At 37.1% G+C, this 14193-nt stretch overlaps 3 protein-coding genes across 7 annotated transcripts in view; 1 reads left to right on the forward strand and 2 right to left on the reverse strand.

Moving 5' to 3' along the window:
* The window catches only part of mettl25b (methyltransferase like 25B), a 12850-nt gene extending 2429 nt beyond the window's left edge, over positions 1–10421 (forward strand). Inside the window, exons 2-10 of one of the 3 annotated variants that reach the window (XM_048153547.1) lie at positions 5823–5902; positions 6242–6360; positions 7470–7686; positions 7804–7866; positions 7965–8099; positions 8396–8686; positions 8738–9276; positions 9494–9678; positions 9796–10421. In XM_048153547.1, coding sequence (XP_048009504.1) covers positions 5823–5902; positions 6242–6360; positions 7470–7686; positions 7804–7866; positions 7965–8099; positions 8396–8686; positions 8738–9276; positions 9494–9678; positions 9796–9890 — 1724 coding nt within the window. In that variant the 3' untranslated portion in view covers positions 9891–10421. Of the gene's footprint in view, positions 1–5822; positions 5903–6241; positions 6361–7469; positions 7687–7803; positions 7867–7964; positions 8100–8395; positions 9277–9493; positions 9679–9795 lie in introns of all 3 variants that reach the window. The other 2 variants (XM_048153546.1, XM_048153548.1) reach the window with 2 other exon arrangements.
* Positions 1079–5230, reverse strand: isg20l2 (interferon stimulated exonuclease gene 20-like 2). Of its 2 annotated transcripts, none has more exons than XM_048153550.1 (4): positions 5105–5230; positions 3398–4303; positions 2448–2648; positions 1079–2210 (listed from the first exon to the last, which is right to left on the reverse strand). In XM_048153550.1, the coding sequence occupies exons 2-4, from the start codon at positions 4247–4249 to the stop codon at positions 2067–2069; spliced, it is 1197 nt and encodes a 398-aa protein (XP_048009507.1). In that variant the 5' UTR covers positions 4250–4303; positions 5105–5230; the 3' UTR covers positions 1079–2066. The 2 variants fall into 2 exon arrangements, with proteins under 2 accessions (XP_048009507.1, XP_048009508.1); XM_048153551.1 differs by having other exon boundaries at positions 4823–5204.
* Positions 10422–11051: 630 nt separating the features above from the next.
* Positions 11052–12433, reverse strand: s100a1 (S100 calcium binding protein A1). 2 transcript variants are annotated; one of them, XM_048153556.1, is made up of 3 exons: positions 12279–12433; positions 11371–11529; positions 11052–11277 (listed from the first exon to the last, which is right to left on the reverse strand). In XM_048153556.1, exons 2-3 carry the CDS (start codon positions 11509–11511, stop codon positions 11128–11130), a joined length of 291 nt encoding a protein of 96 aa, XP_048009513.1. In that variant the 5' UTR covers positions 11512–11529; positions 12279–12433; the 3' UTR covers positions 11052–11127. The 2 variants fall into 2 exon arrangements, with proteins under 2 accessions (XP_048009513.1, XP_048009515.1); XM_048153558.1 differs by lacking the exon at positions 12279–12433 and adding an exon at positions 11720–11788.
* Positions 12434–14193: the final 1760 nt, after the last annotated feature.

A 14193-nucleotide genomic window follows, 5' to 3' on the forward strand; every position in this document is an offset into this window, starting at 1 on the left:
ACACACACACACACACACACACACACACACACACTAGTTCAGAGTCAGTACTGAAAGAAATTAATACTTATGTTCAGCAAGAATGCATTTAATTAGTCAAATGTGACAGTAAAGATATTTATAATGTAATAATATAATTATAATTAAACAATTTCTATTCATCAAAGAATCCTGAAAAAATGTATCCCAGTTTCCACAAAAATATTAAGCAGCATAACTGTTCAGATATTGATGAGAAATTTGTCTTGAGCACCAAATAATCATATTACAATAATTTCTGAAAGAACATGTGACACTGAAGACGGGAGTAATGGCTGCTGAAAATTATGGTTTACTGATCTAAAAGATTCAAATATTAACCCTTTCATCGCATAGAGGTCCCTATAATGGAGAGCTTTTCAAAAAGCAATTTTCTTGCACATGCATGGGTTTTGATGGCATTGTTGCTCATCAACCACTACAGTAGACCCTACTAATGCATCATCCTATACACTGCCACCAAGTGGCAAGCTTGTGGATTTTTTCTCCAAACAAATATGGCTGACAGCCAATCAGAAATGCCAATTGCAATTACAGATTACTTAATGTACATCACTTGCAATGCATTACTCATTACATCAAAAAGTAATCTGATTACGCAAGTTACTTGTAATGCATTACCCCCAACAATAAGGGTAAATTTACTCTGGTAGACTAGAGGGAGTGTGAGCCTTTTCTACATAGTCTGAATTGGGTTTCCGAAGAATCTCTGATGAAACAGAGACTATTTGCAATAATTGGAGCTGTACTGTATTTTTTCCCTATGTATTTTATAGTTTTCACATGATTTTTTTTAAATCATTTTATTTATTGGTTTGTTAATTTAACACAGTATTACTGTGTTATTACTGTATTGTTTAATGAAAAATTAAACTGCCAGGCTGTTATTGAAAATAAGAACATGTTCTTAATGACTTGCCTGGTTAAATAAAGGTTCAATAAAAAACACACTGTCCTCTCAAATGGACATCTGAAAATCTCTTTGAAAAATTGTGTTAAAAAATGTTCAAATCATGTTTTTCATGCCCTAAGAGCGATAAAAACACATAGGAAAAACATCCCGACTGAGGTTGTCATAATGCATGAAAGGGTTAAAATCTGGTTTATTTTTAGTGTGCTGCCTCAAACGAATGTTGATATAGTAGAGATTAAGAAAGATGAAAAAAATTTGCACCATAATGTCAAATCCACCCCTCCTTTATACAAGACACTTTGGTCTTTATAGTTGAGGCAGATTTCATGGATTATGCAACAGAAGTCACCAGCGAACCCTTAGGACCTACTATATGCTTTACCATATATCACTTTTGCATATTTTAGAGAATATTTAAACTTAATAATGAAAAAAAATGATGCAAAAAGTGTGGTTAGTGCATGTAATGCAAGTACTCGACTGTGTTCTACTGCACATTATAACATTTCTGGTTGTGCAAAAGAGAATCCCATATAAGGCTGAAAATCAGACCATCACAAGCTTGTTTAACCGCTGGGAAACTGGTGGGCAAGAAAGATCCGACTGCTTCCCAAACATCACCAAAGTGGTGCGACCAAATTCTTAAACACAGACTGACTGATGATTGAGTGGGTTAGAGGGAAAAAGAGCTTTGACTGTAATCTCAAGGATGGCTGTTGAGGGCCTGTACATTTGGACAGTTAAATAAAGGAGGAGCAGTAATTCATGTGGTGGTGTTGAATTTAGAGTAGAAGAAGAATGCTGACTCGTCCTATAAGTCAGACATCAGAAAGACAGACAGGCGGCGGGAGGAACAGGGAGAGCGGTTTTTCTTTTTACTTTGTAATGATTCTGAACAGAACACAAAAATGTATGTGTACTGTTAACAATGTCCAAAATCTTTTGCAACTTACTTGCAACACTTCCTCCAAACCAACTAAACCAATATAAGTTAACTTTTTTATATACAGAAACTGTAGAGACCCCTAGTGGTATTTAAACTCAGACCTTGCTGAGAAGTTTAGATGATAAAAAAGGAGTGACGTTAAAACTGCATCTTTAAAAAAAAAAAATCTTATTTTTGATTCTGAGCTAGATCCATTGCTTTATCTGAAAGGCTGAGAGCTCTGAGTTTTTGCTCCCACGTCTTCTCCACTACTTTGTACAGTTCCATGGTGGCTACGGCATCTTCTACTGACGAGTGGCCATCATTCCCCGTCTGAAAATAAGAAGAGTTTTTCAGTGGGAAAAAAAAATGAAAGCATGTTCTTATTTTTCTTTATAAAAATAGTCTGACTCGCAATCCTAGGATTAAAGAGCTGCTTTTGAACAGACTCCAGATTTACTCTCTCTTAAATGTCCGACAGCTGAACTCCTCTAAGGAAATCTTTGTGGCACAGGTGAAAATGACATTCACTGAGCCACACTGCAACATTCTGTGCTGAGTTAAACCCACCTGTATGTCCTGGTTGAGGATAGCTTTAGTGAGCCTCTTCAGAGAGAGTGTTATATTCTCAGGCTGTCCAGCTTTCTGGTTTAGCAATGGAATCTTCGATGTGTCTCGCGTTTGGCAATTAGGATGGAAATATTTTATGACCTTGAAGTCATTATGGATGGCATGGCCCACAACCATTTTTCCTTTTAATATCTTCACAATCTGTGTGCAAAACATAATACAACTAATCAGACTATTACAGGCTTGTCAATACTTGGGTTGTTTATTTTAAGCAGGGTGAATAAATGAAATGTAATGTAATGCCTCATTTCAATTAGGTATTAAATGATATGAAAATTCTGGCCGATACAAAGAAGATGATAATAATTTTCATATTATGGCTAATAACTAATAAATTAATATTTTGACAAAATAAATAAAAAATTAAATTAACTACACTACAGGTGAATTTGGGCATCACAACATTATAATGTACAGTATGAAAATGGATATTAGTTTTGAGATTTGCTAAATATTACATTAAACAGTGTTTAATGTATTGGATGATGCCAAAGGTAACCAAAAACGTGAAAATAAAGAGAAATGTTCATGAACAATTAAATCTACAATACAGATCAACTTAAAAAATATCTGATGTGGTACTAAAGATATATTGTCCATGTATAATTTTAAATCAGAAAACGATTTGAACTTTTTTTATAGAGATAGTTTTACTGATCCACTATGAGTATAGTATGTTCACAATATAACATTATAACATTCTGTGAGCTTAAACAAAATACTAAAGCCTGAGCTACATAAAAGCTTTCATAAAATAAAATGGGTGGGCTGCGATGTTCACATAACTCAAAGAATGGCACTAAAAACGGCCGATTTGCTTGATAAAATTGTCTACTTCATAAACAAATGCACTGTAACATGATCATTTAAGTACAGATGCTCTTTCATACCTCTTTTTGTGCCGTATGGAAGGGTGTGGCATTGACTAAATCCTTCCTCCTGACTCCACTCCAGCGAGTTCGGTAATCTGTCACAGGATTGATGGGTTTGATAAATTTGTCATAAAGAACATCACCGTCGTAGTTAACAATACTGCAGCGGGCGAGTTCACTGCAAATCCCCTTCGGTCCTGTTCCCACCATCTCACAGTCCAATGCCACGTATTTTAAAGGTCCAAGGGTGCGAGGTGCCGCTTGGTGTGTCGGGTGCCTCTGAAACGTGCTGGCAGTGGATGGACATGAAAATGTGGATTTCTGGGAAGACGTATTTGCAGAACTTGAAGGTGAAGGCTTATTGGTCTTATTTGGCAGATTAGAGGTAAATTTAGGAAAAACAGCCCCTCCACTGAGCTGTGTGTTGGACTTTTTTGATCGACCCCCTCCACTGAGTTGTGTGTTGGACTTTTTTGATTGACCCCCTCCACTGAGCTGTGTGTTGGACTTTTTCGATCGATCCCCTCCACTGAGCTGTGTGTTGGACTTTTTTGATTGACCCCCTCCATTGAGTTGTGTGTTGGACTTTTTTGATCGACCCCCTCCACTGAGCTGTGTGTTGGACATTTTCGATCGATCCCCTCCACTGAACTGTATGTGTGTCTTTTTTTGAAGGGGGAGCTTTTTATTTTTTGGGGGGAGGCTGTTCCACTTTACATTTTGTTTCTCTTTTAACAAACCCTTGCGCTCCAGGTAATGTCTTCTTCCAAGGAAACGCTTATGTTTGAGATTTCCTACGGATTTCTCTGATTTGCATAGAGGACCAGATTCTTCAAAAACCAGGTTCAACACAATCCCGGAGTCTGACATTCTTATACGCCCTTAAAGGTTGATTATAACAGGTGTCTTCTTGAAGTTATCACTCTTAAATAGAGAGAAAAGAACAATGACCATTAAGACAAGAACTAACAATGTTGTAATGGGATTACACAAAATGATTCTGATAACATAATTTTTCTTTTTAAACCAGGGGTTTTCAAACCAGTGTCTGGGGACCCCAAGGGGGCAGCAAGGCAGTGCTAGAGCATTTAATATATAAATAATAAAATTAAAATGTAACTAACTAAATAGAAATGTGAAAAACAAATATTTAAACAAATAATAACAGTAAAGTACTATAGCACAGCATTAAATATTTTTCAAAACAATATTTCACTCATATTTATATTACATTTTCACAGTATAAATCGAGTCTTTGTACAGTAAAATATATAGCTGCCTTTTAAATTTTAGGATTGGGGTTTCTCAAACGATGATATTTGAGGGTATCTAAAAGATTGAAGACCCCTCTTATAAACAATGTTTTTTAAGGTAACCAGCATCTCTTTACAATATGGGATAAACACTACACATGAGAAGGATAGATATGACAGTTTTACTAACCAGGTAGACGTGTCATTTTCACTTTTGTTCCAACTACAAACAAGTCCATATAATCAACGGATTAACTCAACTTTACAATCACGGTTCACGAGTCTTGTAAGTTTTGAGAAAAAGCAGGTTCGTTAATGTCGGTTTAATAAAATATTTATGAACATCTTGCGTTGTCTCGGAGGAGGAGCACATTTCCACGATCGAGTTTAAGTATCACACTGTGTACACCGAAATAAACTGTGCGACTCGATTATGGATAGAAAAAACATTTCCAAATTGCAGGATACATACCATTACTTGCCCCTAAATAGGCTATATTTTCTTGATTCCTGTGTCAAGACAAGCATACCACATGCGTGTATGCATGTATATTTCCGGGTCGGAGGGTAATGGTTACAGGAAGTTCGACTCTTACGAACAATTCATTTCAAAGAACTGATTCAGTGATTCTTTTTTCCTCGTTTTTGTTAATAAGGGTGTTTATAATAATTTCGAATGACCTAATTTAGTTTGTCATTTAGCCTAAATACAACTCCCATTTACATGTTATGATTTTTGCTAAATCCATAAAATATATGTTCGTTACTTGAAATAAAATAAAATATTTAAAAAAACAACAACATTTAATTCCAGCTAGCTTCCATGGAAACATTTATTCATTTTAATTTAGTTTAAATCTCTAAAATAACTTTAAAAAATATACAAATTATACGTTTAAAAGAACGAAAAACAATTCAAAGGTTTTCGTAATCAATACGATTCAATTCTTCAGGCCTGTTTTTCGAATCAGTTCAACCGATTCAATGATTTGTTCACGAATCGGACATCACTGGTAGGCGGTGCTCTCGGGAGCACGTGTGTGGTCGGATTGCTACATGTAAACAGAAAGTCTTATTACGTTCCCAATTAATTTCCTCACTTAAATGACTAGTAGTATTGAAGTGTACCCAGTTTAATCTGCATAGTGTTTTTGTAATATTATAAAAAATGTTTGTGGCGACTTTTTCAGAGCAGGAGCAGAGAGAACTAGCCGAGAAGCTGACATGGCTCCTGTCAACCTACAGACGCATATCAGACTCCTACATAATAGTAATGAATCAACAGCTTATTGTACTATTTCAGTGTTTGTGCTTTATGTACTTTTATGTTTTAACGTTTGTCCAGATTCCAAGTGTGAGTGTAACAGTATAATCCCGCACATTTATGCTGCATTCACGTGCTATCGGAATTAAATACTAAAATAATTGCACATGAACGCCCTCGCAAGTCTTAACTTGAATGTGATGACCTCGTAATTACGACTTCAGAAGTGGGAAGTACGAAATTTCCGATAGCACGTGAAGGCAGCAGGTTTTCTGTCAGCTGAGCATGCGCGAGCATACTGAAATATGCATGTGAAAGTGTATCGGTGTTTCTCCGTCCACGCAGGAGTTCTTCAGTGAGAGTTTGTGGGATACTCTGCCTGTGAGCTGGCAGGAAGCCCTCGGTGATCTTACACCCCCACAGATCGCTGATCTACTGCTGGACAAAGAGATTAATGACAGGCGGTAAATTCTGTGTATCAGTCTTGCCTTAAAGGATTAGTTCACTTTCAAATTAAAATTTCCTGATAATTTACTCACCCCCATGTCATCCAAGATGTTCATGTCTTTCTTTCTCCATTTCTTCAGTTGAAAAGATTTTTTTTTTGATGAAAACATTCCAGGATTTTTCTCCATAGTGGACTTCATTGGCCTCCAAATGGTTGAAGGTCAAAATTACAGTTTCATTGCAGCTTCAAAGAGTTCTACACCATCCCAGACGAGGAATACGGGTCTTATCTAGAGAAACCATCACTCATTTTCTAAAAAAAAAATTACATAAATGCTCATCTCAAACTAGCTCTTCTTCTTCTTCTCTATTTGAATTCCAGCAGTGTAGACACTGCTAAGTGTATTACTGCCCTCCACAGGTCAAAGTTTGAACAAAATTGTCATATACAATATGCTAGTGCAAGTATATAACAATTAGTTCAAACTTTAACCTCTGGAAGGCAGTAATACACTTAGCAGTGTCTACACTGCTGGAATTCAAATAGAGAAGAAGAAGAAGAGCTAGTTTGAGATGAGCATTTATGGTTAAAATGTATATAATTTGTAATTTTTTTTTAGAAAATGAGCAATGGTTTCTCTAGATAAGACCCGTATTCCTCGTCTGGGATCGTGTAGAACGCTTTGAAGCTGCACTGAAACTGTAATTTCGACCTTCAACCGTTTGGAGGCCAATGAAGTCCACTATGGAGAAAAATCCTGGAATGTTTTCATCAAAAAACTTAATTTCTTTTTCAACTGAAGAGAGAAGGACATGAACATCTTGGATGACATGGGGGTGAGTAAATTATCTGGAAAATTTAATTTGAAAGTGAACTAATCCTTTAAATTAATATAATGTTACAAAGTCAGAACATTGCTTTTAGAAAAAGCTTCCAGATGAAAAGATATACACTACAACTACTAAAAGATTTGAATGCACTATCATGACTATTTACACATCTTAAAATAGTAAGTCATCAAAATAATAATAATAATAATAACACATGTAGTACATTTTTATAAAACTATTTAATAGAGTAAACACATTAATGGAAGTATTTTCAAAATGGTATTTTGTCTTTTAGGTACCCATCTGTGTGGCCTTTGTCTTTACTGGCGCTGCGGACAGCAGCACATGTGCTGTCGTTTCCACGTAAAGCGCCAGGTGGGCACAGTGAGGACGCAGGTGCAGCAGTGCCAGAGGAGTTTCAGTCCAACCAGAGTCAGAGCTCTTTGTTAAGACACATTTTCCGTAAACACGTCAAGCCCAAGAAGCAGCATGAAATCCGCCGCCTGGGCACGGTATGGGTACATTATGTCAATGTGGAAATATTCTGAATGCCATTATTAAATAAACAACACTCCAAAAAGAGTATTTGATACATTAAAGAATGTTTCTTCTGTTGAATTCTCTCCTAGCTGGTCAAGAAGTTGTGTGATCAGGCTAACTGTAACTGTGTGGTTGATGTTGGGTCTGGACAGGTACAGTAAGGTCTTGCTTCATTTTGTTATTTTAAATATGCCAAACTTTATATTTTGAATATGCAAATTACCAACTTTAATGAGATCCATCCCTCCAGGGCCATTTGACACGGTTTCTATCTTTTGGACTCGGCCTGGATGTCACTGGAATTGAGGCTGATCCCAACCTTGTTTCCATGGCTAACAAATTTGACAGACAGCTCCTATTGACACTCACCAAAGAGAATCAAAGGGTATGACCCTCATAAAAAATATATATTAAATATTATATTTTAAATTTATATTTAAATATATTATCCTCTTCTGTACTCTTTGTATATATTTAAATTATATTAAAAAATATTATGCTTTAAATTGTATATATTTTCTGTTCCTTTAACCATCTTCAAATATTGATATTCATTTTTTCATCACACAGATCATGTTTTATTTTTATTTTTTTATGTCTTAACTACTGTGACCCACAGTTTATTTATTTATTTATTTTTTGAATGTGCTGAGATATTTTTAATCTGCATTTCTGTTGTAGTCAGGAAAAGCTGAAGGTCTGCATTCTGCACCTGGTCCTTCTCCTCGTCATGTGGTGGGCTGGGTCAACCCACAGGCTTCATGGGATGTCTTCATTCAGCAACTTGTGACAGCAAGTGAAAGTGACAGTAGTGTTGGACCGACCACTGGGCCATATGAAAAGAAACAAAGGGTGGAAGATCTGCATCTGGAACCTCATTCATGCCAAACCAAAGGAGAGGACAAAGCAGAGTTACAAAATACTCTTCAGACTCAAAGAACTGACATAAATATTTCAGACTCCGTAGCCCAAATAAACACTGGGGCTTTTCCATCGGGAATGGAAACCGAATCCGTAGCCCAAATAAACACTGGGGCTTTTCCATCGGGAATGGAAACCGAAATGCTTACCTGTAAAAGCATACCAGTTACTGATTGTGGTGTCAAAGAACTGGGTAGTTTTGTCCTTACAGGTCTTCACGCCTGTGGAGACCTTAGCTCCACACTTCTGCGGCATTTCACCAACTGCCCTCAGGTTCAGGTCATCACGTCTGTGGCTTGCTGCTACATGAAAATCTCAACCCAGGAGAACCCAAACCCTCCAGGGGTATTCCAATCCCAGTTTTCTTCAGACATCACTGTGGCAAATTCCAGTTCAGAATATGGTTATCCAATGAGTGACTGGGTACGTGGATTACCAGGGCACCAGTTGTCCTACAAGGCACGAGAGGGAGCGTGTCATGCAATAGAGGACTATCTTCTGCGGCTGAGAGAGGAGAGCGGGTTACTGCGGACACACTGCTACAGAGCCATCTTAGAAAGCATCATCAGAGCGGAGAGGCCCCATATGCGCAGACCGGGTGTTCAGACCGTTAAGAAAGCCCACGCACTGTCATTTTCTGAGTTAGTCTTCCTTTATTGCAACATCTGATGATATTAATATCTTAAAAGAATTGGCGAATCTGTGACTCATTCCTGAGCTTCAGTTTCTGGAACAGGAAGTACCTGAGAAATTAGTTTTGTAAAGTTAAATGAAAGTCAAAATCTCAATCTTACGTTAAAAAGTACACCTGCGATACTAGTCCTCTGCATTATACTATTATCTTGTGTTTTATCACAGGTATGCTTGTTTGGCTTTGCCGCGGGTGGGTCTACCCGCTGATCTCCCGTATGACCCTGTCTGTGTGGATTCAATGCTAGCACACCAGGGTAAAGTGGTGGCATACTTCAGCCTGGTTCTTCTCCTGGCACCATTGGTGGAGACTCTAGTGTTACTGGACAGAATGATTTTCCTCCAGGAGAGAGGTATGTATACATTTTTTGTTACACAACTAAAAATGTAATATTGGTTAGGTTATTTTATTAATGGTCTTTACATAGTATATTTTTACAGAGATAAAACCTTTGCATTTTCATATTTAGGTTTTCAGAGTGAACTCATCCCACTCTTTGATGCTGCTTTTTCCCCACGAAACCTGGTACTGGTGGCCGTCAAGCCCAAAGAAGCACAAAGCTGAGTGAAATAACAGGCCAAGATATTCAAACCCACGTTGTGCATCACAACCACATAATTAGATGTACAGTAACATTATGAATAAAATGACCTTAAATTAACTGCCACACAAACCATCAGACATTTGAGAACTGCAATTAGAGGTTTGATTGTATGTTTTCCAGAGCAACCCATTAATGGGTCATTGTTCAGTAATTTTTTCCCCTCCTTTACTTGTTTTGACTCATAAGCAAACGTTTTCACATTTTAAATTATTTTTTGTCTGAATTGCAGAGAGGGAAAGTCTTCTTGCGAATTCTGATTTTAGTCATTTTATTGTTATTAAAATGACACAAACTGATTTGATTTTTGTTTTTCTTAACTGCATTTTTTCTTAACAAGGTTGTTTCTATTATATTTAAGCCACGGAATCACGCTGAGCAAAGTTGCCATCAATGGTATTCTCACCTCTATTACAAAAGATATTTAAGAATCATTCAGAAAGATTCTTTGCAAGTATGAATGTTGTATATGAAAATAAACTGTCAAATTAAAAGACTAACATTTCTTTTTTCAGCCTATAGATGGCACTCTTAAGACAAAATCAGGACAATATCTAAAGGCCCCAAAATATTTCTGGTACTTCTGCTGTAATAAAGTTTAAAAAAAAAAAAAAAAAAAATTGTATTAATATAATTGCAAATAATTATATAAATAATTCCAGAAGTTTCAGTAACTGAACATTCTTCAGGGTTTACGCATTTGCACCAATTTACATGACTTCCTAGCAATTTGTGATTGTAGGGTTTAAAATTATTTTTACTCAATTTCTACCAAAATATTTGATCATGTTTGAGAATTTTAATTTCCATTACCTTTTAGAATTTTATTTCCATGACTTTACCAGATCTAGAAATCACTTTCAAAATTCCCCTCATTTATCTAGGTGTTCCTGGGAATCCTGGTGGTTCTTATTCAAGAATGACATTTGTAAAGGGAACAAATTAAAGAGGAAATATCAGTGTCAGTTTAGATCTTGATTTTTATGCATTTTAGCTTATTTTAGTGCTCATTGTGTCTTATTGCAAGGGATTTTAAGTCATCTTGTGCCCCCCGGTTGAGAGCCACTGCTCTGAATAAAACATTGCATCTTCTACACAATTTTACTTTCATACACATACACGTATTAGTCTGCATGTCACTAGTATTTATTTTTTGACAACATTTACAAAATGCAGCTGAAGAGAGTCATAGAAGAACATTTAATTCTTCATGCTCTCTACAAAGAACTCATTACACGCCACTGTGAGAGCAGCCACCAGCACAACAAACTCCTGAAAGTCCACCTCTCCATCCCGGTTCTCATCCAAATCAGACATGATCTTCTCCACGACCATGGGGTCTTTACTCGCCTACAACAAGACAGACACAGTCATTCACAATGTTTCTTCAACTATGCACATCAGCCATAAATGTTAATGCTAATTAATGTGGCTAAAACTTACTGCTAAAAAGTCACCGAGTTCTCCCTGGAGCAAGCTCTTGAGCTCAGCTTTGCTTAGCTTGTACTTGTCTCCTTCCTTGGAAGAATATGTATGGAATACTTTAATGAGGCCTTCCATTGCATTTTCCAGTTTCGAAACCATGTTGCTGTTTTACAAAATCTGTAAAAATACATACATAAAAAAAATATGTTAGTGGACTATTCATTTAAATGCATTGTCTCTATTCGTCCAATAAATATGCAAATACACGAAATTACAGTTGTGAGAACGCATAGCCCTTTTTGATTCTTTAATAAGTTTGCACAGACACCTGCTGACCCCAGGGACCCCTTCACTCCCCTATAGGTACCTAGAGACTGGGGTTACACAGCCAGTGAGGGATCTAATATCTGTCCGCGAACAGGCCTTTTGGCACTGGCAGGCTGATGACCATCATGAGGGAGAGGGAAGACAGGTATGCATCAATTATTCAATTAGCCTTTTGTATGAACTAAGCTATGAGCTCTGAGAATGTTAATCCACCATTAGAGCATGTAGGCCTTATTTTTGATATTAGACGGCTATTAAGTTTAAAATAGAATGTCAATATTTAAGACACTAGATAGACCATCTAAAACAATGCACTTCAAATGAACTAACTTTCCATCAGCAGCACCGTTAAAGTAAATTTAGTTACAGTTGGTACGACATTAAATTGTGTTAATTCTTAAATAAAATGCTCTCATCAAATGCATTAACTTTTGACATCGTTAAACAACTATATTAATAAGCGTTTTATTTTTTTTTTATCCTTAAACGTTCCATTTTCAAATTCATGCTTACAATTAATGGCCTATAGCCAACACAATATTTTCAGAAAGCTATTGTAATCAGCATAACATTTGTAAGTCTATATAAAAACAACTTACCTTGACAAAAAAGAAGTGGTAACTGGCGTTTGAAAAGATGTTACTGGTGCTCATTCATTAAATATCCTCCATTCACCTGTGCGGGGGAATTAGCCAAGTAGGCGGAGCCTCTTCCAACCGTAGCCCGCACGTGTAATGATGTCACCACGCATGCTCGTGCAATCCAGAGCTATGATCCAGATCCATAGAGAGAGGCTACATGGCTCAGGTTCAATCTAAGGTCTTCACATTAGGATGTGCTAAATTAAAGGATGATTTATTTAATTAAATAAAACTAACTATATATGCAAAATGTGACCTTCTTTTGTAGATTCACAATGGAGCACTGATACTTTTTTGTAAAATATAGTGCAATCCCAGTGCAATGCTTTTGAATGGTATCACTAATCAAGAAAAATATAAAATTAAAGGGTTAGTTCACCCAAAAATGAAATTTCTGTCATTAATTACCTTCATGTCATTCCAAACCCACAATTTGTGTTCATCTTTGAACACCATGTTGCTGTTGTTTTACAAAATAATTTAAAGGTCCCGTTCTTCGTGATCCCATGTTTCAAACTTTAGTTAGTGTGTAATGTTGTTGTTAGAGTATAAATAAAATCTGTAAAATTGTAAAGCTCAAAGTTCAATGCCAAGCGAGATATTTTATTTAACAGAAGTCGCCTACATCGAACGGCCAGTTTGGACTACATCCCTCTACTTCCTTCTTTAATGACGTCACTAAAACAGTTTTTTGACTAACCTCCGCCCACAGGAATACACAAGAGTTGCGTTTGTAGAGTGTGTTTGTCGCCATGTCGTCGAAACGCTGTTATTTTCATCCCGCAGTCCAATCACCGGGTCTGATTCCGGCTCAAATTGATAGGGTAAAATTAAAGACACGTTTACAATAACACAAGCGCATGCATCTCCACGTTATGGTAAGAGGCATGACTTTTCCGGGCAAGGAGCGCTAAACTGCTGTCGAATCACAACACAGGAACCGCTGGCACAATCAGAACTCGTTACGTATTTCTGAAGGAGGGACTTCATAGAACAAGGAAGTCATCAGCCCGTTTTTATGACAGTGGAAACAGCGGTATACAGATAAGTAAATTATGTGAAAAATACTGTGTTTTTTTACATGCGAAACATGAACATATGTTATATATAACACAATCAAAGCTTCAAAAAACCACGAAAAACAGGACCTTTAAGAAATGTTATAAAGTGACAAGAATACTTTTTGTGCGTAAAACAAAACAAAAATAATGACTTTATTCAACAATTTTTCCTTCTCCCTGTCAGTCTCCTTTGCTGTTGACGCAGTGCAGCACTTCCGTGTTTATGTCCTAACGCCGGCTCAGTATTGGCTGACGACATTCACGTGAGCAGCACGATGTATGCGTGTGATGCTGACGCAGGACCCCTTATTTACACTGCGCTCGTCTGCGACGCGTTACGGCTGTGATGCGGCTGCCGGAGCTGATCTGCGGCCACTCTAATCAATGCTCGTGTTTACACCAGCCGCGCCGCGTTTCAGAAGCGTCCCAGAAGTGGCTCGCCACGCTGCTTCACTAAAGATAGGCGCCTCGCCTGTTTTTGACGGAAGCAGCATCCAAGATGCGCAGCTCAAATAGTCAAAATAATCACCCTGTGTATACTCCCGCTCATATTTCACATCACTAGGAGGCCAGAAACTGAAGACAAGAGATTTGAAGTTAAAAAACTTGAAAATTTTTTGTTCCTGTCATCCATAACTGGACTTTTAAGTGTATTAACTTCGTCTGTAGGCTACAGCAAAATAAAGTATGGCATAGCAATAAACACAATTAAACCAGACAAAATATAACCATTTAGCCATTAAAAACACAGAAAAATCATGGAAAAAATACGTCAGACAGGCAAATTTTGTGGTCTCCCGAATCCAGCCGCT

This window comes from Megalobrama amblycephala, linkage group LG13 (assembly GCF_018812025.1).
Source record: "Megalobrama amblycephala isolate DHTTF-2021 linkage group LG13, ASM1881202v1, whole genome shotgun sequence".
Taxonomy (NCBI): domain Eukaryota; kingdom Metazoa; phylum Chordata; class Actinopteri; order Cypriniformes; family Xenocyprididae; genus Megalobrama; species Megalobrama amblycephala.